Genomic DNA, 24,157 nt, shown 5'->3' with positions numbered 1-24,157 from the left:
CCTTGGAAATCAACTTTGCATGATAATTAGACAAACATAGATCCAAGGTTATTAGGGTTGCATGTACACTTAGGAAGTGTTACAATGCTCAAAACCCATCAGAAAACACTTCATGTAATTGGTGTTAGTTTATCCTTTGTTTTAACCAAAACAACACTAATACCAATTCCAAATGTGCTAGAGTAAGAAAACATTTCCACTCCAAATTTCATGAGGTGTTATAAACCTACTTAGATTGAAATAAGTTTCTAGATACGATTTGTAGTTACTAGAGTATGACTCAGAAACTTTATTTGATACGAAGTATGACTCTTCTCTCGATTAAACCACTTCAACAATATCCAAATCCTCTTCAGAGTCATATAAATGCACTAAGATATCCTTAGAGGATCAAGTGTGACATGGTTGCATAATCATTAAGATGATCATAAAACACGATACCAAAGTACTCTATTTTCCTTTCAGATTAGAGAAACCTTTATCTTTTTGCCTAACAGATTCTTCTTATTCGATCTGCAACTCTTTGAAACTTTTCAAAGAATCATAATTACACTTAATATTATAACCATAATCATATTTACTGAACAATCAGTAAATCATGAGGAATAGACTTATCGTCCTTTGTGGTGGATCTGAATAGTCCACATCAATGTGTATTGGATCCTTTAGTCCTTCAATTTGACTCACATAAACATGTGATCAATGAATTAGCCTTAATTTTCCAAAGATCAACATTCTCATACATCACACAATTCAAATTGTATGATTCCAAGTTTCTATCTAGTTGAAACTTGGGAGATGAGATTTCCCTTTTCACTTGGTTAATTATGACATTACCACAAATGATATAACAAAGAATCAAATACGCTGTTCACATTGCTAATAATAGAAATATAACCACCAATTTCCATAAATACCATTATAAGGAAATATTTAAAGTAAACAAGATAAAACGTAAAATTTACTTTATTGATAATGTGCGTAAAAATTTGTCCTTACAATGCTAATATATATGAAAACTATTTTTCTGCATATTTCCTAAGCAATCTATTAATCTATCATAACTCCTAAGCAATAGCTTCAACTTCTGATCATCAAACCATGTGACTGAAATCCATCTCTCACGATCAGAATTAGCTTACTCTTCTTAAGCTTCCTTCTTTCTCTTAGATCCTACAAAACATCAAAATGTGACTATCATATCATGTAATAAGAATCTTTGAATAGGAACTTAATAAAATAGAGTTAGATATTGGATGTACCTGAAGTAGAATCTTTCAGGTAAACAGGACAGCCTCGCATCCAATGTCCCTTCAATAGGCAAATAGAAGCATATGGACTACATAGGAACAACACATGAGACTATCTCAGAACTGACCTTTCTCTTTACCACATGGTCAAACAATTTGACCTTGGCCGATCCCTTTCCATTGGGAAGAGAAACCTTTTGTCCATGGAGTTTTGGGAGATAGATCCTTCAAACACATTTTCTTGACCAATGCTCTTCAGCATTTTTGCTTCAGCAACAATTAGCAAATATGTCAGATCAATTAGAGTCACGTTGTAGTCAATCATATAAGTTTCGACTGCAAATCTGGGTTCTGGCAAGTCCTACTTGATGAAGAATCGCAGCTACTCACTACTTTTACATGTCCTGCTGGGCTCTTTCAATGGAAGGTACTACCCTTTGGGCTTAAACAAGCTCCTAGTACTTAACGAACTGATTATATGACTCAGGAAGCGATTGAAGAACCAATTCAACAGTCAGCTCCTTTGGTAAAATGACACACAACATTCCCAATATGTCAATGTGTGACTTCATGTTTAGAACATGTACACACATAATTTCCATCTAGGTGTTTGCATGCCAACAGGGCTTGAGTACCTTGAACTTTTCAAGTTGAAGAATACGTGGGTCGGGGAGAATCACTAGAGGAGGTGGAGGAAGAGTTGGAGAAGCATGATTTCAAGTTCCACCATTTAAAGAAGGGAACATTCTTTCACCTTGATCAACTTATGGAAGATCATCTTTAGATTGAGAAGGAAAACTATTTCTAGAAGGATTAGGAAGACCATTGTTGTCTTGACTCGACATCTATAAAGGGAGAAAAGAGTTCAAGTTAGTTGATTTATTTAATCCTTAATTATTAACCCAAAATTTAAATTAAGTCTAGGATCCATATTTTCGATTCGAGTTCTGAAGAGGGATGTTGTAATCAAATTCAAATCTATTTTAGGTAGGTAAGCATTTTAATAGTATCAATCTAATGAAACTCCTAGATCTTTTGAGATTCATTGAACTATTCAATGGCATGTTTAATCTTAATTTTTTTTCTCACTTTGTGACAAGGATGCCGAGGATCACAAACGATATGTGAACAACCATGCAAATTAGCTTGGTACTCTCGATGTTATTTATCACCCAATCAATGTGCCGGTTAACCACACACGCTCCATCGATCAATGATAATTTACGAGACACCCATTGCCAACAATATTAGTCCATATTAGTGTGTCGGTTAACCACACATGCTCCAATAATGACCAATAAGGTGCAATGTGCAATTTCATGGGTTAGCATCAAATTCACATTTTTCCTAAAGTAACTAAGAATGGGATTTTAGAAAATGGTTTTGTTACTTTATCATTATACTTTTAATTAGAGTTTAGTGTCCTAACAAACCCGTTCGGCTAACGACCCTCCACAAGTTAAGAGAGCGGTAGGTAAGAGTGGATACCCAATGATGGTCATTTTATAGGCCACTTCCTTAAACTCCCCTTATAGATCAGCTTCGTGAATACGTGTATATAGATATATAAATTAAACTTTTAATTTTATATAGTATAAGGGTGTATTTTAAACTTTTAAAATACTAGGGTTTAATCTTTTAGTAAATTAAACTTTTAATTTGATTAAATTTAAACCTTAAAAATACCAGGGTTCTAGAATTTAAGATTTCAAAATTAAACTATTTAATTAAATTTTAAATTCCGAAACCAAAGGGATATTTTTTTAAACTTTTCAAAAATACTAGGTTAAATTTGAATGATTAAATTAACCATTAATTTTATCTTTATCAAAAATTTAACCAAATCATTAAATCTGATAAGGATATACAATTACCTTTAATAAAAAGTTCAATTTTAGGCAGAAAAACGAATTAAAGTAATAATCCTAATCAAGCCAAGATTATCAAAATCTAAAAATCAGGGATCTGACAGGCCAACTCGTCAATTTTGTGCAATGCACTCGTCAAGTTGGGCCAATTCATCGAGTTCCAAACATGAACTCGTCGAGTTCTATGAACAGAATGACGATTATGCTCCCTTCTCCTATGAATGATTCACAATTGCATCAAGTTCAACTGAAAAACATCCTAGGCTCTGATACCACTTGTGGGTTTTGACCAAAACATACATTCCTATGTGTGCATGCAACCATAATTGATTTGGATCTAGGTTTTCACTAATTGGATATGTGAACTTGAACAGTAAAGAAGAAACCCTAGGTTCTATGTATTATAATAAAAATTCACATAATAAAGGGTTATAATACATACCTTTAAGATTGTTACTGTAAACAATCTTGAATCCTTGTTTGAAAGACCTTTGGTAGCAAGCGTCACAAGTGTCGCGCCTCTAATGGCTCACAAACAAACCAAGCAACCAAGGATTACTATAGAAAGAGAGGGAATAGAGAAGAATTTTGGCTTTAAGCCTTCTTCAGAATGCATGGACGAAATCCAACCCTAATGAGGGTTTTTTATAGGTGTTAGGAAGGTATCAGATTAGGCAGGTGTATCCAAGATAACCCTAATCTCTTAACTTCCTCTCTAAGGCATCCAAGGCACCCTTAGAGCCCAAGGAAACCCTAGGACACTCTAGAATTCGTTCCCCTCACTATAGGGGGGTTCTATAATGCTTAATGCTTAACTATGGAACATTTTCACCTTTAGCCCCTGCAATTTCAATTATTTCCTTTAATCCCAAAATTAATTCCAAATTAATTTCTGATTAAATATTAATTAAACAATATGATTTCTAATTAATATATTATTTCCATAATACATTAATAAATCATTTATTTAGATTTCTAATTAATTTATTAGCGAAGTAATAAATTAATAAATCATTCTTCTCTCTCTAAAAGTTATCCTATTCAATTGTCAGGTTTGAAGGCAACCCAAAAGGACATTGCTACTAACAATTCAAGGACATACCAATTATAGTTATGGGCTTAGACACCTAATCCAACAATAATATCCTATAAAACATGTAAGCTTGAAAATATATGAATAATGACTTCTTATTCATTCATATAAAGGTTAAAATGGTTGACCAAATTGATTACAAACTATGACGTAATCTAGCAGGAAACGCAGGCTTTACACGACCAAAATTTGACAACATAGCTACTCTCATTCGCCATCACGATCCTTTCCCAAGCTTGAATCAAGCTTATTCCATGCCCACTCTTGAAGAGGACCGTCTTCTCAAAGATTGCCCTCCTCAACCGTATCATACAGATCACTATTTGGCACCGTAAGTGCTCTACACCGGTCGACATCCCTCTTCACAGCCTTGAGGCAACCCAACTCGTTTAACCACTAGGAACAACAACAACCGCATACCATCGTGCGACAACTCCCGCAACAACAACCATGACAGTCATTGCTAGCAGCCCGTACATGAACGATCTCCATATCAGCCACCACTAGTGCTACCTTGACATTTCTTACGCATGCCTTGGCAACCCTATGGTTTGCCTACCTTTCCCTGTTATGGCTTCCATCCTTCAGGGAAACCCAAAAATTTTAGCTGGCAATCATTCTCCAACAGCCAACAACGTCACATTCTTGGATATCCACCAGTTGTCTCAACACCTTATATGGCATTCCACACCGTTACCCAACAACCACCTAATTCGTCTATTGGAATTTCCCCACCATGGTCTTGGTTACCTCTAGTGTCAAATGACCAAACTACTAATATTGGCCAAGCTTTCAGCTCCATGTCTCTTCGACAACAAGAAGACTCAACTTGGTACATGGACACAGGTGCAACTGTTAGTACATGAAAAGTGCCCTTAGTCAATCTTATCTTATGTCCATTTCAGAAATGGTGTTTATTCCGAGATAAATTAGTTTTCATGATGATTAGATTTCCGAGATGATGTTGTTTCCAAAGATTAGTCAAAGTGTTCGGACAGAAGTGAATGTACTTGTTTGTTGTTTATTGTTTGTAACTTACTATCGTACATCCGACAAGATCATCAACAACATCTATGTCAGGTTGTTGATCTCCAGTCCATGAGCATTTTATATATATTTGCCTTTTGTAACTCCTTGGCTATAAAAGGAGTGTCAACCTTTGTAAACAATATACATAGAGAGAAATAGTAGCAACAACTAGCAACTTAAGAACACTTCACTTCAATTAAATCAAGAATTATTCTGTCAATCATTTCACTCTAAAATTCTTCTTGTTCTTCATATCGTTCATTGTTCATACTTTACTTTACTTTACTTTGAGAACTTTGTTGATTTATATACTTCAAGGCTTGACTGGTTTATCCAGACTTGACTGGACTTAAGATCACTAGCAACCATTGTTGTTATTTAGTTCAATGTTTGAGTTTTGAAACCTTGCCCGCACAAATCCTTGTCCCCGTAATTGGTATCATAGCCTAAGTGGTTGTCCTTTGAATCAATAAGAACATATTATAGTTGGTTGAAGATTACCTTGGTATCTCAATCATTTCTGTGTTCAGGATAAAAGTTCTTCTATATACTACTTCAACTCTTATATATAAAAATAATGGTTGCTTCTAATCAATCACAACAAATGTTTTCAATGAAAATCAAAAATAGTGTGGGTTTCCTTTCAATATCCCTATTGCTAGTTGTAGAAGAGTATGATCACTGGAAAGTTAGAATGGAGAGATATTTTTTGGCAAAGAAAAAGGCGAAGAGATATGGACGTCTGTGAAAGAAGTTCCTCATGTTCCTGTTAGGAAAATGGTTATATATGATGCTGCTACTCTCATGGGTCAAGATGAGCTCTTTCTAGCACCTCTAACCGCTAATGATGTCGAGAAACTCAATGCAGATCAGATTGTGTTTTCTGAAATGGTGTTTGGTGTTCCACAATCTCTCTTTGAGCACATTAAGTTGTGTAAATATGCAAAGGAGATATGGTACACTATTCAAGATATGTTTGAAGGTTCTAAAAACATGAAGGACAAGTGTTTGACGTCTGTGGTGAATGAGTTTGACACATTCACTACCACTCTTGGTGAATCTATCGCCTCTGATCAAATCGGTACAAAATCACGGTGAATAACATGACTGCAGATGGTGTTGTTCGAAATCCTCTTGAGTACAATCTGAAGTTCATCAAAAATCTTGGAAAAGGATGGGGCAATGTCAAATCTTGTCTGTAGAATAATAGATCTCTATCAGTTGTTTGACAAACTGCATGGTCACGAGTCTATTGTTGCTCAAACGTTAAGAGAACTCTCTAGAGGTCCTCTTGCTCTCGTCAGTTCCACCAATCCACTTCTTCTTCTGAACCCAGCAGCCTCGGATCCATTCAGACATGTCCCACCTATTCAACCTGTTCAACCTACTCAACTCTATTCCACCTGTTCCGAACTTTTATTATGAAAAAATTTTGATCCAAAAGTTGTTGATGTCGAAATTCGTTTCCAATAAGAGTTTGCTCTTTTATCGATGAAATATAGGCAACCATGAAAATTGAATAAAAAACTTCCTCTAAACATATTTTAAGCTCCTCACCAAAAAAATCATCAACCTTACCCCAAACCTACTGAAAATCCACCAGCTTATCGACCTAACCTTCCGAATCGTTCCTCGGAACCTCACGATATTCCGACCTCAACCAAATCAAGGTTTGTGTGTCATAAGTATGGTCTTGGAAACCACTATGCTAAAGACTGTTTGACTGATATTCTTCAAAAACCAAAGGTGAAAGACTCTACTTACTATGCTCATCGTTCACAAGAGCTAGCAGAGAGTGAAAAGGCATTTGTCACCACCATTTCTCGAAACGTTGATAAGTATTCGTCATATGGTGATGAGGGTGGAGGAAACTCTAGGAGAAATTTGTGTCTTATGGATATAAAGTCCATTAAGTGTGATGAAGGATAATGGTCTTCTAGTTTTGAAGATGAAGATATGAATGTTGAGCTAAACTATATCTACATAACAATCAATGATCCACTAGGCAGAAGCATCATCCAGCAGGTAAAATGTATGATTACTGAAAATAATTTTGATTTATCTGTTTGTGAACCTTATCTAACTCAGATTGAATAAGATATGACAATGATTTTTTAAATCCTATGAGTCTGTCATAGATGTGAGTGAGAAGTTGGATAGTGAATTAACCAGACTTAGATTACGTTTTGAAGACTGCAAGCTTAAGATAGAGTCCTTAGAACATGAGCTTGTAATCGCTAAGGTTGAATATGTTATCCTTAATGAAAAATGTGTCATTTCAGTTAGTGAAAGAAATCTTCTTCTCAATGATAATACGTGACTTAGTGCTAAGACTAATAGTTTGCATAACTCCCTTGATATGATTGAATCAAATGGACGAATGACTCATAATTTTCGTCATCCTTGGTCCAAAGGACCTGGTCTCAGAAGCGAATTTTCAAAACATGTTTCTCATCCTTTGAAGGAACTTCAAAATCTTACGCTTATGGGACACATTCCAAACCACACCTATTAGGATACTCTTGTCTCACCATTTTCATCCCTACAATATACTTCGGAAGGATATCAATCCTTGATTCCTGAGTTCAAATCAATCAATATTACATGTCCTGATTCAATGCAACTTCTACCTCTAATATTCCTGGACCTGAATCACTCTTCGAAAATTCCACATGGCATAGGGGTATTGGAGTTTATCTTCCGAGCTCCAGTCCCCCAAACAATTGTGTTATTATGGAAATTATTCCTAAGACAAGCGGACATGTCTTCGACAAACCTAACAATACTGCTACTCATTTTGGGTGTCCCTTGATAGTGATGTTGATGAAGAATTTAAGTGTGATGACGACTCCTCATACGATTCCTTTGTGTCAAACACAAAAGTTGTTTCTAAGACTACCTTATTTCTGATTAAGACTTGTTTCAACAATCCATCTGGCGGACAGTCTTCTAAGTCAAAATCTAACTCTAAGAAGAAGCCTTGGCTAAAAGAGGACATTGTTCATCCAAAGACAGAGGATAGAAAATCTCTTGAAAAAGAAACTAGATCTAGACAATGCTCTAGGTTCCTTAAGAAATCCGATAAGAATGTGTCTTAGACAATAGTCAGTCTAGCTACTAGGATTCACAATACGTTTAGATCTATTAAAATTCTTAAGAGACCATTTATTCCTATTAGCTCGGTTATTCATGAAACTATAGTAAAAAATTGTGTGAAATATGTTACTGTTGATACCCCATCAAAGAAAAGTGACTCTCCTCAGAAAGTATCCTCTCCAGTATTGACTGCTACCTCCGATGGCACAATTTTTAAACTAAAACAATTTCAGAAATCCAGTGTGCCTATGAGAGCAGTGAATAAATGTAACATCCCCCTCTGGCACGTATCACAATATTGTCCGCTTTGGGCCACTCGGCATGAGGACTTCCCAGGGGGTCACCCATCCTGGTACTACTCCCGCCGAGCACGCTTAACTGCAGAGTTCTTATGGGATTTGCTGCCCTCACAGCTTTAAAATGCGTTGCGATAGGGAAGGTATCCACACCCCTTATAAGGAATGCTTAGTTCTCCTTCCCAGCCGATGTGGGATCAGATCTAACCCACTTTCACCCCCCATTATAGGGTTTGACGTCCCCGTCGAACACATCGACCCGTGCCCTGGCTCTGATACCATTTATAACATCCCCCTCTGGCACGTATCACAATATTGTCCGCTTTGGGCCACTCGGCATGAGGACTTCCCAGGGGGTCACCCATCCTGGTACTACTCCCGCCCGAGCACGCTTAACTGCAGAGTTCTTATGGGATCTGCTGCCCTCACGGCTTTAAAATGCATTGTTAGCATAAAGATGAGTTGGTTAAAGTATATGATGACAACAGAAGTCTTGTGTGACAAGAAGATTTCATTAAAAATGAATGAAAATTTTATATGATGGTTGTTACATTAACTATGATGTATGGATCTGAATGCTGGCTAAACAAGAAGGATTGTGAGAGTAAAATGGAAGTTGCAAAAATAAGGATGTTATTGGTGGACATCAGGTGAAACACTCTTGGATGGGATACCAAATACGGTCATCAGATGTACATTAGGAGTAGAGTCGATCACCGAATATTGATGGAAGGTAGATTGAGGTGGTATTAACATGTCTAAAAGAGGTGGAAGGATGGAATACATGGTAGTTAATGGTGTGAAGAGGAGAGGATGTTCAAAAATAAAGTGTGAGGACAATGTTAGATTAGATATGAGAAGCTAAATTCTTTCCAACGATAGTTCCTCACTCGGGATATTATGGAGGTTTAGTATCAGAGTAGTGGAATAACATAGGTACATTCATATGGCTTGATCTTAAGTACACTATTATATATATATATATATATATATATATATATATATATATATATATATATATATATATATATAATGTTAATATCTGCTTGCTATCTCCTAATGTGTCACATGTAGGGTTCATTTGTATGTAATAGCCGCTCGATTCTTATAGAGTCATAAATATCGACATCCACCTTTCCGTTCCTATTTATAATGGAATTTCAGACGTTTGCATGATGTTGTAGATTTAGCATATAAGAATGGTAAACTGTATTATTTGAGTGGCTCACGTCAATCCATCCCAAAGCCCACATGGGAAGTAGAATACTAATCAAGGTGGTGGGACAAACCACTTATTAGGGTTTAAATCATGAACTTTTTATGTAGAATTATACATCTCAACCATTAGGTTCCTATCGAAAAACCTTAGGTTTAGCATATACCAATCAAGTTGGTGTTTTTCCAAAACCCTTGGTCTTATAATTAAAAAAAATGACTTCAATAACATTTGAAGAATTAAAAATTGAGATTGATTGGTCCTAGAGGCGGAGCCATTACAGGGGCTAGCAGATGTGATGCCCCTTCCAACATCTCTTATTTGATATAAATAATAATTATAAACATATATTTTATTGCTTTAAGCCCATAATAAAAATGAATTGCAAGCCCACCTCCCCCATTGTAGCTAGCCCAATTTATTTGATATTGTGTTGCACGATTACAAATCCTTATTCTAATAAATGAATAGTTTTAATCACCATTTGACATGTGTCATTCTAATACAACTCATCATTAATATTATGCCACATGTCAAAGAGATATATTAGGCAACACTTCAAAATTCAAATTTATTTTTTTGAATTATATTTTAAATTTGAAGTTATAATAACTTTAAAAATTTTGGTATCTTTCATAATCAATGATTTATTTAAAGTAACTGATAAATAATTTTTGAATTTTTACTATGAAAATTTAATTTATATTGTAACTGTGGTTTCCACGGGTTATAAACTAGTAACAAATATATTAGTTGAGCAATTATCAATCGGCAGACGATGAATCGGCTCCGCAAAGCAAAGGAAGTGTTGCAAATATATTTAATTATTCATAACAATTACCTATTTAAATTGATCGGCATGAACTCTCAAAAGATAATTTCCTTTTTTATTAGTTAATACATATTTATGTTTTTTTTTTTGTAACTTTTGGTTAATAATTTTTTTAGTAGTATAATTTGTAATTGGTTTCTTAATTCTGATAATCATAGAGTAAACCATGAGTAAAAAAAGAACCATAGATACTTTTTTCAAACAAAAGAAGTGACGGACAACCATATTTTGTTTGGGAGAATATTAGACAATTTTTTTCTTTATCGTATATCTCTTTCATTTTTACAAAGTCAATTATGTTATTTGATTTTCTTCTAAAAATATATATAAACCCCTTTATCTTAAAATCCTGGCTCCGCCCCATAATAATCCAAGGTTTTAACTTTATCCACCGAACATCCATTTAAATTGAATTAATATATATTTCAATGATAAAAAATATATTTAAAAAAAAGAAAAAAAAAACTTGGAACGAAATCAAAATTATCATCAAGTCAAATATGTGTTATAGTTATTAAACCAGATCAGTAATATTATTTTGGGCCTTGTTACTAATGGGCCGGTACCGCTTTTTCATTTTTACGTTTTGTATTGATTGCAACATTTTTTTTTAAACAAACCTTCATGTTCATACGAAATGAAGGTTTTTACATGATGTGAAAATTGTCTTTTGGTCAATCGTCGAACATTTGTTATGGTTAATAACCCTTTTACAGATACATTTGATTAAGATTCTACATCTATCTTTTATCCATTTCACTTGACATTTAAGTCTCTTTCATATCTTGATTATTATTTTTTTCCAACGACACGATGGCATCATTCAACATAATTCAAAAGCAAAAGAATGGCATGGTACGTGACCAACATGGATCATAGTCCGACCATAAGTGGTTAGATCTGTTTGAGGAACTTAGGTGTAGTTAGTTTTATGAAATTTCTTATTGTTTTTACTCTCATATACTGATACCTTTTATGTTCGCAGTTGTTGCATTATATCAAATTACACAATTAGGTTTCTAGTGTTCATAGTTCAACATGTTCACTAAATTTGTTGAAAAACCTGCAAACGCGAAAATCAAATAAATAACATCTAAATGTATAAACTATTATTGAAAGATACCATTGTCATAGCAATCTTAACAATGGAATAATCAATTGTTTGTTAATTACATTTTATATTTTTAACACAGTGTGTTTGAGGTGCGAGTTACTATTTTACGTGGTATATCTTAGTTGGGCTAGCATGTGTGGACTGGCTACTATTGGCTTTAATAAAGCTAAAATGGACCAAAAGTAAGGACCTAAAGAGAACAGTGAAGATGCCTGATAATCAAAGGACTAGCCGACTAGGCTAGGATTCTGTTTATAAGCATTTGCACAATGTTTCGTCTCATCATTCACGTCATATTTTTGGAGAGAAAATTTGAGAGTGATAAAAATGGTAAGCAGCATCGTCTATATTTGGTTAGATATTGTATGACATGATATCTAGGTTTTTATCCCTATTCTAATAAATAAATATATTTATTCTCCTATTGACATGTGTCATTATATATTTATATTAGAAACTAGGTGTGAGACTCGTGTATTATACGAGTTGATTTAAAAAAAAAAAATTTAACATTAAAGTGTAAACATAAAATATTTTTTAATGTATAACTTTAAAATAAGAAAGGAAGAAACGTATTTATTGCAATTTAATATCATATATATGATATTTAATACTTTACATATATAAGTATATAACTTTAATTTTAAAAATTAAAACAAACCAAAAATTGACAAGTAGATAATATTTATTTCAAAAATACCATAAAATAACAAGTGTCAAAACTCATTAGAGATTGACATGTGGCAAAAAAACCTTCATTTATTAAGGAGGATCCTCATTAATATTATGTTTCATATAATGCCACTTGTCAACATATTAATTATCTATTTCAAATTTAAATTTCCCATCCTAATTATATTAAATTTTAGTTTCAAAATTTAAAATTTTTCACTTTAACTGTATTAAATTAATAACATTAAATTAACAAATAAAATAAAATTAATACAAATTATAAGGTGATATAACTTCATGTATTTTTTTAAATCAACGATTATAATTTTATATAACTATAAAAATATCTCTTAATTAATAATTTATTTAAAATAATTGATTAATAATTTTGAGTTTTTAATATGAAAGTTTAATTAATTTTATAATCGTAATTCTCACGGGCTATAAACTAGAATGTAGTATAATAAGCTATAGTAAGGGTCCTTATGCTGCAAAAAAAAGTATCAAAAAATGTAATTTAACACAACCTTCAGTTTAAATATGTGGCTTACAAATATTTAAACTATTCTAAAAGTCTAAAAGTAGCTTAGTACGAAGACTCTTTGAATATATATATATATATATATATATATATATATATATATATATATATATATATATATATATATATATAGGTTATAATGTGGATGGACAACTATTGTGTGGATGTGTGGATAATGTTATTTTATAAAAATTACTAAGAGAATATGTTGTTTAGTAATGTGAATACGTTCAATCTCACTGAACTATTGTTATTTTAATGAATTCTCACCAATTCTAATTCATTTTTGTTCTCATGCATCGTTTTTTATTTATTTTAATTCGTACAGAATACGTCAATAAACATCCTGATAGCATTCTGACATAATGAGAATAATTAAAAAAAAAGTGTATAATAACCTTATGGACGATTTAATTAGTGAAAATGCTTAATAATTACAATAATTATATAAGATTGAACATATTTATATTATCAAACAACATATTTTCTTTGTCATTCTCACATAATAGCATTACCCACACGTCCACACAATAGATGTCAATCCACATTTGAACCTAGCTCTCTCTCTCTCTCTGTATATATATATATATATATATATATATATATATATATATATATATATATATATATGTGTGTGTGTGTGTGTGTGTGTGTGTGTGTGTGCAAACTAGTGAATTGATGAAAATGCAAAACACATACATGTTCGATGGCAATATGTTCCCTGACAAAATGTAAATCAATTTCCATATGTTTGGTATGTTGATGTTGTACATGACTTAAAGTCAAATACATGACACTCACATTATCGCAAAAGACAAACACTACTTTAGATAGTGGACAAGATAACTAGAATAAGAGATTGCAAAGTCAAGCAGCTCCGACAGCAACATTAGCTACACCCGGTACTAATCTTCAGCTGAAGAACGAGAGACAACATATTAACTCTTTGAATACCACAACACGAGATTATCACCAAGATAATCGGCGAGTGTGAGGACATCCAAATCAATCAACATTAGTGTAATAAACCAAGTGATCAATAGAGGATGGCCGAAGAAACAAGCCATGTAAAAGAGTACCTTGTATGTATCGAAGAATAAGCTTAAGGTCAAGAAGTTGAGGTTCATGTAGGTTATCCATAAATAAGCAGATTTGCATAACAATGTAAGCAATATCAAGACGAGTGAATGTCAGATACTGCAACACACCAACAAGGCTATAGGAGAGAGTACGATTAGTCACATGAGGAACATCGGGAGAGAGTTTAGACTTGGTGTCCGTTGGAGTACTACATGAATTACAGGACATGTCAACACTAGAGAGTTTGTCCTTGGAAAAAGAAGTTAAAGACAAGAACACACCATTATCAGTCTGTGAAACAACAACACAGAGAGAAGCTTAGAGATCCTAAGTCTGTCATAGGAAACTCCATTGAGTAACGAGTAATGAACCGTGAAATAAGAGAGGAGGACAAGGCGGTAAGGATAATGTCATCAACATAGAAAAGAAGAAAAATATGATCAAAGTCAAAGTGATAAGTGAATAATGAATAACTAAAGTGATTGTTATGAAAACCAAAATAGGGTGATGTAGACACCAAAATATTGATATCAGGCACATGCACGGTGTGCCTACTTGAGAAAATTGAGAGCCTTTCTCAAACGAGAAACATGATTAGGAAAATTTGGATGAATATTACCAAGAGTTTGTTTTATGTAACATCCTCGGAAAGTTCGTAATGAAATAAAGTATTTTTACATGTTAATGGGCCAATGTTTAGATATTTCAATGCTTAGACAGTGCGAATCACTGCAAGTTTAACAACAAGGAAAAATGTATCATCAAAACCAAGCCTAGGTTCCTGAGAGAAACCCAAAGCAACAAGACGGCCTATATAACGATCGAGTTTGCTACTACTGTCGAAATTATCTAGATATAGCTAACGACAATTAAGAATATTGGTACGCGGGGGATGAGGAAAGAGATCCTATGTATGATTGGATGTAAGATAGGACATTTCATTATCCATCGCAAACTTCCAATAGGGGTTACATAGAGCCTGAGCAATGGATCGCAAGATAGGAGAGACATCGAAAATAACAGTGAGATTATAAAGTTGTCGATGTTTGAAAGAACCAATATTATAGCGTGTAGCTATTGAGTGAATGGTAGTGGAGGTGGATGAAGGGGCCCGGTACGAAAAGAGAGGATGAACTCCTACTTAGAGATACCATATATGAAGGGTCTACGGTAAGAGAGATATTAGTGTCAAGATAAGAAAGAATGGAAGCGGGAGTAGGGGAGAAGAGATTGGAAAAAGTGTCATCGGAGAAGAAAGGATCATAATCGGATGCTTGAGGAGCAACATGGAAGTTAGGGAACGAGAAGTGATCTTCATCAAAGATCACGTGACGAGAAGCAATAACTCTTTGTATGACAAGGTCGAGACAACAATTACCACGATGATTAAGTGAGGGGATAAGGTAGACACAAGCTAAAGAGTGAGGAGAAAGTTTGTGTTTAGTTGTGAAAGACATATTCAGGTAACAAAGACAACCAAACACACGAAGCTGATCATAAGAGAGAAAAGAACCAAAGAGAATTTCAAAAGGTGTTATATAGGAAATAGAGGGTCTCCCTAATGAGTAGGGTAAGTTGGGCGACGGCCTAGGGCCCCATAACCGAATGCACCCCCCCCCCCCCCCCCCCCCGCCCCTCCAACTTTTGATATTCTAGAGTTTATATATATTGTATATATATGATATGTTGTTGTATGTAGAAAATAATTGACTAGAGGCTCAATTGGCAAAGCACCTACCCTCACTTATAATTTGACTTTCTTTATTTATGAGCTTATTTTTTATAATAGACAAAAACATCAATTTAGTATGGTTGGTTGTGTTCTTTTACCTTCCCAAAATGGTCCGAGTTTAATTCTAAGCATTTAGATCTTTTTGTCATAACTATATTTTAATCCCTTGGTACGCATACTCTATATAAATACAAGATAAGAATAACGTTGCCTCTAGTTGTGTGTGTATGTGTGTGTGTGGGCCCCAAATATGTTTGGACCAGAGAAAAAGGTAGTAGTGAGGAAAGGATAGCAATGAGAGTAAAGTTGAGGGTGTAAATTTCAATTAATAGAGCGCCTACCTAAAATTCAGGAAAAAAAAGAGTAGGAACGATATAGTTGAATATCCAAAATTCCAAATAGCACGCTCAACTTCCATTTTGTTGAGAAGGTGTAGGGACAAAAAATGAAACTTTGAAAAGTAGAAGATTATGAGGAAACTGATTTTTAACATATGTATGAAAGTTAAAGAAGACAACAAACATGATATATCTAGCAACAAACATGAGTTATAGAAATTGAAAAAAGGTGGAGGGTCATTTTCTATATGAGTCTCCGTAAAAAAATTATATTGAACCGTCAATTTTTTTTAACTAGTGAGACTTTAAGGCCAAGCTTAACAAGGTGCCAAGCAAGGCACAAACCAAAAACATATTACATAGTACAAAATAAGGAGTATATATCGACCTTGAATCGGAATAAAGATTACAGAATGCTTAATGGGTTAAAACACCACTGAACCCAATTATAAGTTTCCAATTTTCCCTATGTTCTGTCACACCTTTACAATGTTGGTTCACATGCCATTTATCGATGTTTTTGCCGACAACTTCATTGGAGCTATATGTAGGTTATGAATACCCGTGATAATGTTTTTCCAATATGGAGTTTTGTTCAACTTTGAATCTTCAAATCCATTTAACCAAAAGTGCATTATTGAGTGCACGTAATGATCCTACACCAAGTCCTGCATTTTTTTATTAGCCAATACTTAAGGCCAAGCAACCCATCATATTTTACTTTTCTCATCAGTTCCACCCCAAAGAAATCTTCTACAGGTTTTCTCAAGAGAATCAATAACGTCGATAGGAACCTTGAAGATTGAGAAAAAGTATAGGGGTAGGCTTCCCAAGACCGACTTTACAAGGGTGAGTTTACCCCTATAGATAGAGTGTTCGCTTTCCAAGTAGAAAGCCTAGGTTGTACTCGGTCGATTATGGCCTTCCTATTCTTTATGAGATTCATATTTTCTCCAACCGAAACCCTACGATAGGTAAAAGGAAGGAAGCTCGCGTAACAGCCAAGTACCCTAGCGTTACAAGCCAATTCCCTTTCAAAGACTCCAATGCCGAGCATCTTCTATTTATAAAAATTAAATTTCAATCCAAAGGTTGCATGGAAACAATCAAGTATTCTTTCCAAGTTTTTAAGATTGCTTCTCGACCATTCACCTATAAAGAGCGCATCATCTGCATAAAAGAGGTGTGAAAGGCAAGAGTCGCTATTTGGAATGCGAATACCATGAAATATGGAGTTTTTACTCGCTTCCTGCATGGAAATGTTGATCCCTTCCATTGGAATAATAAAAAGTAACGAGGATAAGGGATCACCTTTTTGAACTCCTTTGGAAAGAGGAAATTCTATAGTAGGGAAACCATTTATCAGAACCGAAGCTCGAGATGAAGTTAGACACCCCGAGATCCAAGACCTCCATTTACATCCAAACTCCATTTGCACCATAATCAAGTCAAGGTAACCCCATTTGACCGACTTAAGAACCTTTTCAAAATCGATCTTAAGTAAGAACATCTTCCTTTAACCTTCTTCAACCAAGAACATACTTCACTGATGAAGATAGGTCTGTCAATAATATTCCTTCCTTGTATAAACGTTGATTGAGTCTCACTAATGATTGACCCGAATACCTTCTTGATTCAAGAAATTAGGGCTTTGGCAATGATTTTATATAATGAACCGACAAGGCTTATTGGTCGGAAGTCATTCAAGGTCAACGGGTCATTAACTTTGGGAGCCAAAGTAATAAATGAGGAATTTCAACCATTCCCAAGTCGAATGTTGGCTTAAAGTGCTTTATTAAACATGTTCGCCTCATATTCTCGTTAATAATAGAGTAAATTATATGAATAGTCCCTGTGGTATGTGGTAATTTACACGTTTGGTCCTTAACTTTTTTTAACTCGATGGTCCTTATGGTTTGATTTTGTTGCGGTTATAATCCCTATAAAAATCAAATCGATCATATTGCGCTTATTAATTTCTTTTTTTGATTTTCTTATCATTTGTTTTAATTATAATTTAATCATAATTTAAGGGAAAATATGGACCTACCCACAATACCACTTTAATCCTTGCCCCTTTGAAACAGGAACATTTGAAGCTTTCTATCTTCTCTCGTTTAAGCTTTTTAATTATATAATTTTATATACATTCGCCTAATTGACACATAAATATATCAAAAATATTACACCTATAATTGATTATCTTGAAAACACTTCCTTTACTATCAAGTGTTTGTGGGACAGGGGACGGCAGATGTTGGCAAGATGAGGACATAATGGTGTTGTTTGGTTTAATGTCAAAAGATGTGGTTCCATAAGAAATTAACAAGAGCTCCATGCTTAAATTAATACACAAACTTAATACTATATTACTTTTGAAAAATTATATGCATAAAGGTAATCTAACTTTTTCTTATCATGTTATCTTTATTTGATAAAATATGTTAGAAACTTTAAGTTTAACATTCATATTCTTAAGAAGATGACATGATCCACACAAGAACTTACTTTGATTGTTTTTAAGTTTACACTTTTAATGAAATAAAAAGAACACTATATAACAATATCTTTTTTTTCTTTTATATATTACATTGCTTATTAGGCACATAACATTGACAACTTTTATATATTTTTAATAAAAAATTGTATAAATTTATAACCAACCTTGTTGTTTTTACTGTTTAAACTTTTAAAGTAACATATAAAATCATTTTCTTCTAGAAAAACAAAAAAATCTCATTACTTTCTCATTTAATGTCACGAACTTTCAGTTTCTTTTTTTTCTTTTCTTTTCTTTTTTTCTTTTTTTTTGGTCGACAACTTCTACCAAAGAAGGTCATCGCCACATCACCGTCAAATTTATAGGCAATGGCACGTCACCGATTACTCAAAACTAGAAATTCAGAGTTTTAAATCTTTAAATATATTTTTAAAGTTCATTAATTAAAACTAAAAAGCCCGCATGAGTAGGTCAATTTTTTCAAGGTAATATGTATGGAATTCGAAGAAAGAAAAACACATGAATCAGATTTTTTCTATTACCATATCTTATATCGATGTCACACAAAAACTTTTCAAAGGCCATCCATTCTAATACTACTTCGCTTAAAAAACTCGGCAGTTAAACGTGTTTGTGCAATAGTAGTTATAAGACCTCCTGAAAATCCTCGGGTCACACCGATATGAGATACACTGATGTTTTCCGTAACTGTAAATTTTAAACCTCACCATCGGTCCGGCTAAGGCCTACATGTAGCATAAATCACAAAGCATTAGCTATAATTTGGCCATTTGGGTCAAACGACTGTGAAGAATTAGCAATATATCTTGTGATACTCATGTGTGGATCAAAATTTTAAGGTTTCTCGTAGAAAAGAAAGGCTAAGTGTTCATTACAAGGTCACTTCCACATTTTAATTTTGTTGCAAAAAGCCTAAAAGCCAAGGTTATAGTGTTTATATTTTAGCCTCCCATCTCCTAGTAAATTCAAGTTAAATGCTGTGAATAAAACTATGATGACATTATTTTAATATATCTATTAGTGGGTGTATTTCTTAGACTTTGTAGTTACATATTTTATTTATATTTTTTAATATTTAATTTTCTTTGAAACAAATATACACACCTAGTCTAAAATCTAATTTTAAGTCCCACTAGGGTTCTAAGTCGAGGTTACCGGCGACCCCTTTCTTGCAACCCAAGCCATCAGAATACACCACTGACCACCCTTGGTGAACCCAAGAGCCGCAGCACAGTACAGGGCTCCACCCATGTTTTCTCTCTCCTACACGTGCTCATCTCAATCCTTCTACAAACAACACGTGCTTCTCCATCGATTCTCCACATCACCTTACAATCCTTCGTGATCCACTCCTGATACATAAGATTTTCTCATCTTATTTAATATATAAAAAAAGGACTTTGAACTTTCAACGTTCTGTACATCCTCGAACTTTAAATTGAAATTATAATAATCAGTTTTATAACAAAAAGATCTTATTTTGATCTTGTTTTATCTTATTTTTTTACTTAAAATTGTTTATAAGGCTATGCCGAATGGCTCGATTTTTGCTTACGCAGCACTTGGGACATGGCGCCATCACTGCAACATGGCAAGTTCAACAAGCCCTCTTCGCAGTACTCCGCCTAGCTCTTGCCTCTTTGATCTTTTTGACCAGCCAATCAAAAACACTAATTTTTTAGTATTATTATTATTATTTATAAACACTACAAACCACACCCTCTAAAAGGCATGAAAATTAAATGGTGTGACAAATCATACGCGACCTATATGTGACAGTCCTTTTAGTGTGGTAAGTCAGTAAGTGTGGTATCATTTTCTCTGACCTAATAGTATTGCAAATCATTGATTTGGGATGTAGATAGAAACATCTGCATTGTGTTACAATTATGATTTTTTAGTTTGACTATAGTTTGACGTTCTATAAAAAGAAATTTCGTTTTAAGTTTTAGTAAAAATAACCATTCTCAGAATGCTAACACAATTTTTTTACCATGAACGAAATTTGTTAACCCCAAAAATAAGAATAGTTTTTTTTTACTAAAATTAAAACGAAACCGAAATTTTTTGTTTTTAAATTTGGTTATACAAAATTATCGGTTTTTTGTTTTTGGTTTCTTGTTTTTCTTTAAAGTTTTAAAATTGTTATGTTTTTGCACTTATATACATCGCTAGTAAACTCACATCATAATGATTAAATTTCAATATACATCACGGATATCTTTGCAAAGCTAGTAGGTTGAACGGTATCATATAATTTTACCAATGGTAATCCCAGGCGGACAAGATTACTGGCGGTAACACCACACCGTTCAGTCTTATATAATACACGTTCGTATAAAAGTTATTGGTGGACAACAAGGTTTGCAAAAAAAACCAAAAAGATATCAAAAACAAATATGAAAAACCAGAAACAATATCGAAACGGAAAAAATGGAAAACCAATTATTTCGGTTTTGTTTACTTTCTTATATATAAATCCGGGACAAAAAAACAAACCAAAACATTTATTTGAAAAATCAATTTTAAAACCGGAAAAAAAATGATCCTAAATACCAAAATTAAAAATTTCAAGTGAAAAAAACCAATATTTTTTTAAGAAAAAAAATATTTTTCTTAAAAAATGATGTTATTTTGAATTTTTTTGATATAAAATGGTTTTTCTGAAAAAATAAAAAAAATATGAATGGTTTTTCTGAAAAAAATCATAATAAAACAGTGGTTTTTTAGATAAAAGATTGAAGACTCTGTAGTTTTTGTGATATTTCCCTATATAAAAAATATTAGTTTTGTTTTAAAATGTAATACATTAAGAATTAATGAAAATGAATTATTCGATACCGCTGGAATAAACTCTTGAGTCGTTGGATATACCCCATTGCCAATTGAAGCCAGAGTTACTGCCTCGGAAAATTAGTACAGTACAACAATCTAATGCAATACAAATTGAGTTAATTCAAGACTTTTTTTGGACACTTTAAAAAAGCAACTATCAAAGATAATGTTGATTTAATACTCAGTAATCTTATACATTTGTTTTTTATTTTTTATTTAAATGAAAATTGAAATCGTTTTTGGGAATCGAATATTCTCGAGTAAAATTCCTTGTATATTTTCATCTATAAATTTAGAGTAAAATCCTCTTTGTTTTTTGTGGGACAGATTAAAGAGCGAGACATACAGTACAAATTTCTTCTGAAAATGGCGTTTTTCTCGAGAACGAAACGAGTTACTGACCCGCTAGATGACCGGGTCAAGGACAGGATCGTCGGCCGTGATAGGCTGGAACCGGTGTATGTAAGCAGCGGTAGCGAACACAGTGCCGGCAGTGGTGGTTACCATGACGATTCATCTCCGTCTCCTTGTCTGTCTAATCTGCTTCCTTGCTTCTTGCATCGAGAAGAAGAAGAAGAAGGTGGTGGTGGTGGTGGATGCTGTAATGATAAAGCCGATGATGAAGGTTGTCAGTTGAACGACAAGGAAGTTGATTCCGATTCCGATTCCGATTGTGAATCTGATCGTACGGATAAAATTATTGAAATCATGCGTTCAATGTGGAGGAATCAAAATGTTGATAGGTTTAGAGTTGTGTTGATGGCTCATGTTATGAAAGGTATGGAGATTTTTCAAGCTCTGAGACCTAATCAACAAATTCTCCATAGAAACATGATGTTGTTTCTTCAAAATATTGGCTACAATGCGGCGATTTGTAAGACGAAGTGGGAGAGCTGCGGCGGACTTACTGCCGGTAATTACGAGTTCATCGACGTAGTTAGATCCGATTCAGGCGCTCGCTACTACATCGATCTCAATTTCGCCGGAGAGTTCGAGATCGCTAGAGAGACAAACCAGTTCCGCCGCCTCTCACACCACCTCCCGACGGTTTTCGTTGGTAAAAGTGAAGATCTAAAACAGATCGTCAAGTTGATGAGCGACGCCGCGAAGCGTTCGTTGAAAACCAGAGGATTATTCCTCCCTCCATGGAGGAAAAACCGATTCATGCAGAACAAGTGGTTCGGCCCCTACCGTCGTACGATAAACTACACTCCGATGAACATCTCGTCGGCATCTGCGGTACCGACGATATCGACGGCTTCTCCCGTCAAATGCCGGTCGATCGGATTTAACGCCGTTAGTAACGCTTCGTTAGTGCCCGCGGCAACCCGTACAAGATAAACTAAAATATTTCCTTAACTACGTAAATAACTTTTTGGTTTTGATAAAAGAGAGTCAATATTTTTGTATTTGAATCTGCACGTTTTTCAGGCAACTGCTAACGTTGACACGTGTCGTGTATATGATTTCTACCAGTCGTAACAAGCACATCAATGGCGTAGATGTACTAGGAAATTAGAAAGACATATACAATATTATATTATTATATTATTAATTTTGAGAACTATGTATTATATATTATATGGTTAATTTATAAAAATATTTAAATAGAAATATCAAAATATTTAAGAATTTTTATTTTATAAGAAATTAAAAAAATAATGATTTATTATAATAAAAATGTTTTTTATTTTTTAAGTTTAAACAGATAATTTAAATAAAGAAAAGAAACTAATTAATTTTAATTTTGTGAATTTTGAAATTAAAAGATAAATTTAATAGTAAAATTAATATTTATTTATTACTATATTTATTGCAATTATTACATTAAAATATTATATGAAATTTAATAAAATATAAAAACTTATAAAATGACATGTAAAAAAAATTAATTCAAAATAACCACAAACTAACTTGTAACAAATTTAATGAAAGTGTGAGTTAGTAACAAATTTAATGAAAGTGTGACAAATGACAAAAAAAATCTTGATTATATACCTTAACATAACAAAAGTGCCTTAGCAAAATTATAAGGAGGATTATACATGGAGCTTAATGGTACATAAAATTAAAATTAAAAGTTATTTAAATGAAACAAATTACTGATCCAACCATTTTGCCTAGTAACTTTTCATTTTTTAGTCAAAAATTAGAAATTAAAAAGCACATCAACGTTAACCGACTACGATTAACGGTAATTTGACTACTATTTCATACCATGGGCTACTATTTCCCGACTCGTCTACTTTTTTATGGTCCATCGCCCTATATGTAACACCTCGACTCTCAGGTATAAGTTTTAAAGCCTTATTATATATGTTGGAATTATATTCCTTAATGATCGATAGATTCAAGCAGAAAAACAATAAATGAAACAATAAAGAACACAAGAATGGTTTGAACGATGTCGAATGATTAAACTTTAACACCTCAGAAGAGCTCGATGAAGAACTTCGACTGTAGAGGTGCTTAGGGTTACAATGCAAAAGATAATCAATGACTAGCGTACTAAGGCATTCATGCATGCACTATATATAATACGTAACCCTAATCTATAATCACGATTGGACAGGCCCAATACCGTATATAAAAAATAATAGCCCATGACGCAACACATAATACCCAACAATCTCCCCCTTTGCGT

The 24,157-nt window shown here is 33.6% G+C and overlaps 1 protein-coding gene across 1 annotated transcript; it reads left to right on the top strand.

The window, feature by feature from the left end:
• The first annotated feature begins 21,758 nt into the window (after positions 1-21,758).
• On the top strand, positions 21,759-22,976 carry LOC111900654 (uncharacterized). The gene has a single exon (XM_023896536.3). It carries the CDS (start codon positions 21,880-21,882, stop codon positions 22,852-22,854), a length of 975 nt encoding a protein of 324 aa, XP_023752304.1. The 5' UTR covers positions 21,759-21,879; the 3' UTR covers positions 22,855-22,976.
• Positions 22,977-24,157: the final 1,181 nt, after the last annotated feature.

The sequence above is a fragment of the Lactuca sativa genome, chromosome 5, assembly GCF_002870075.4.
Source record: "Lactuca sativa cultivar Salinas chromosome 5, Lsat_Salinas_v11, whole genome shotgun sequence".
NCBI classification, from domain to species: domain Eukaryota; kingdom Viridiplantae; phylum Streptophyta; class Magnoliopsida; order Asterales; family Asteraceae; genus Lactuca; species Lactuca sativa.
Note: the sequence above shows the minus strand (reverse complement) of the source record. Positions and strands in the feature narration are given on the sequence as shown.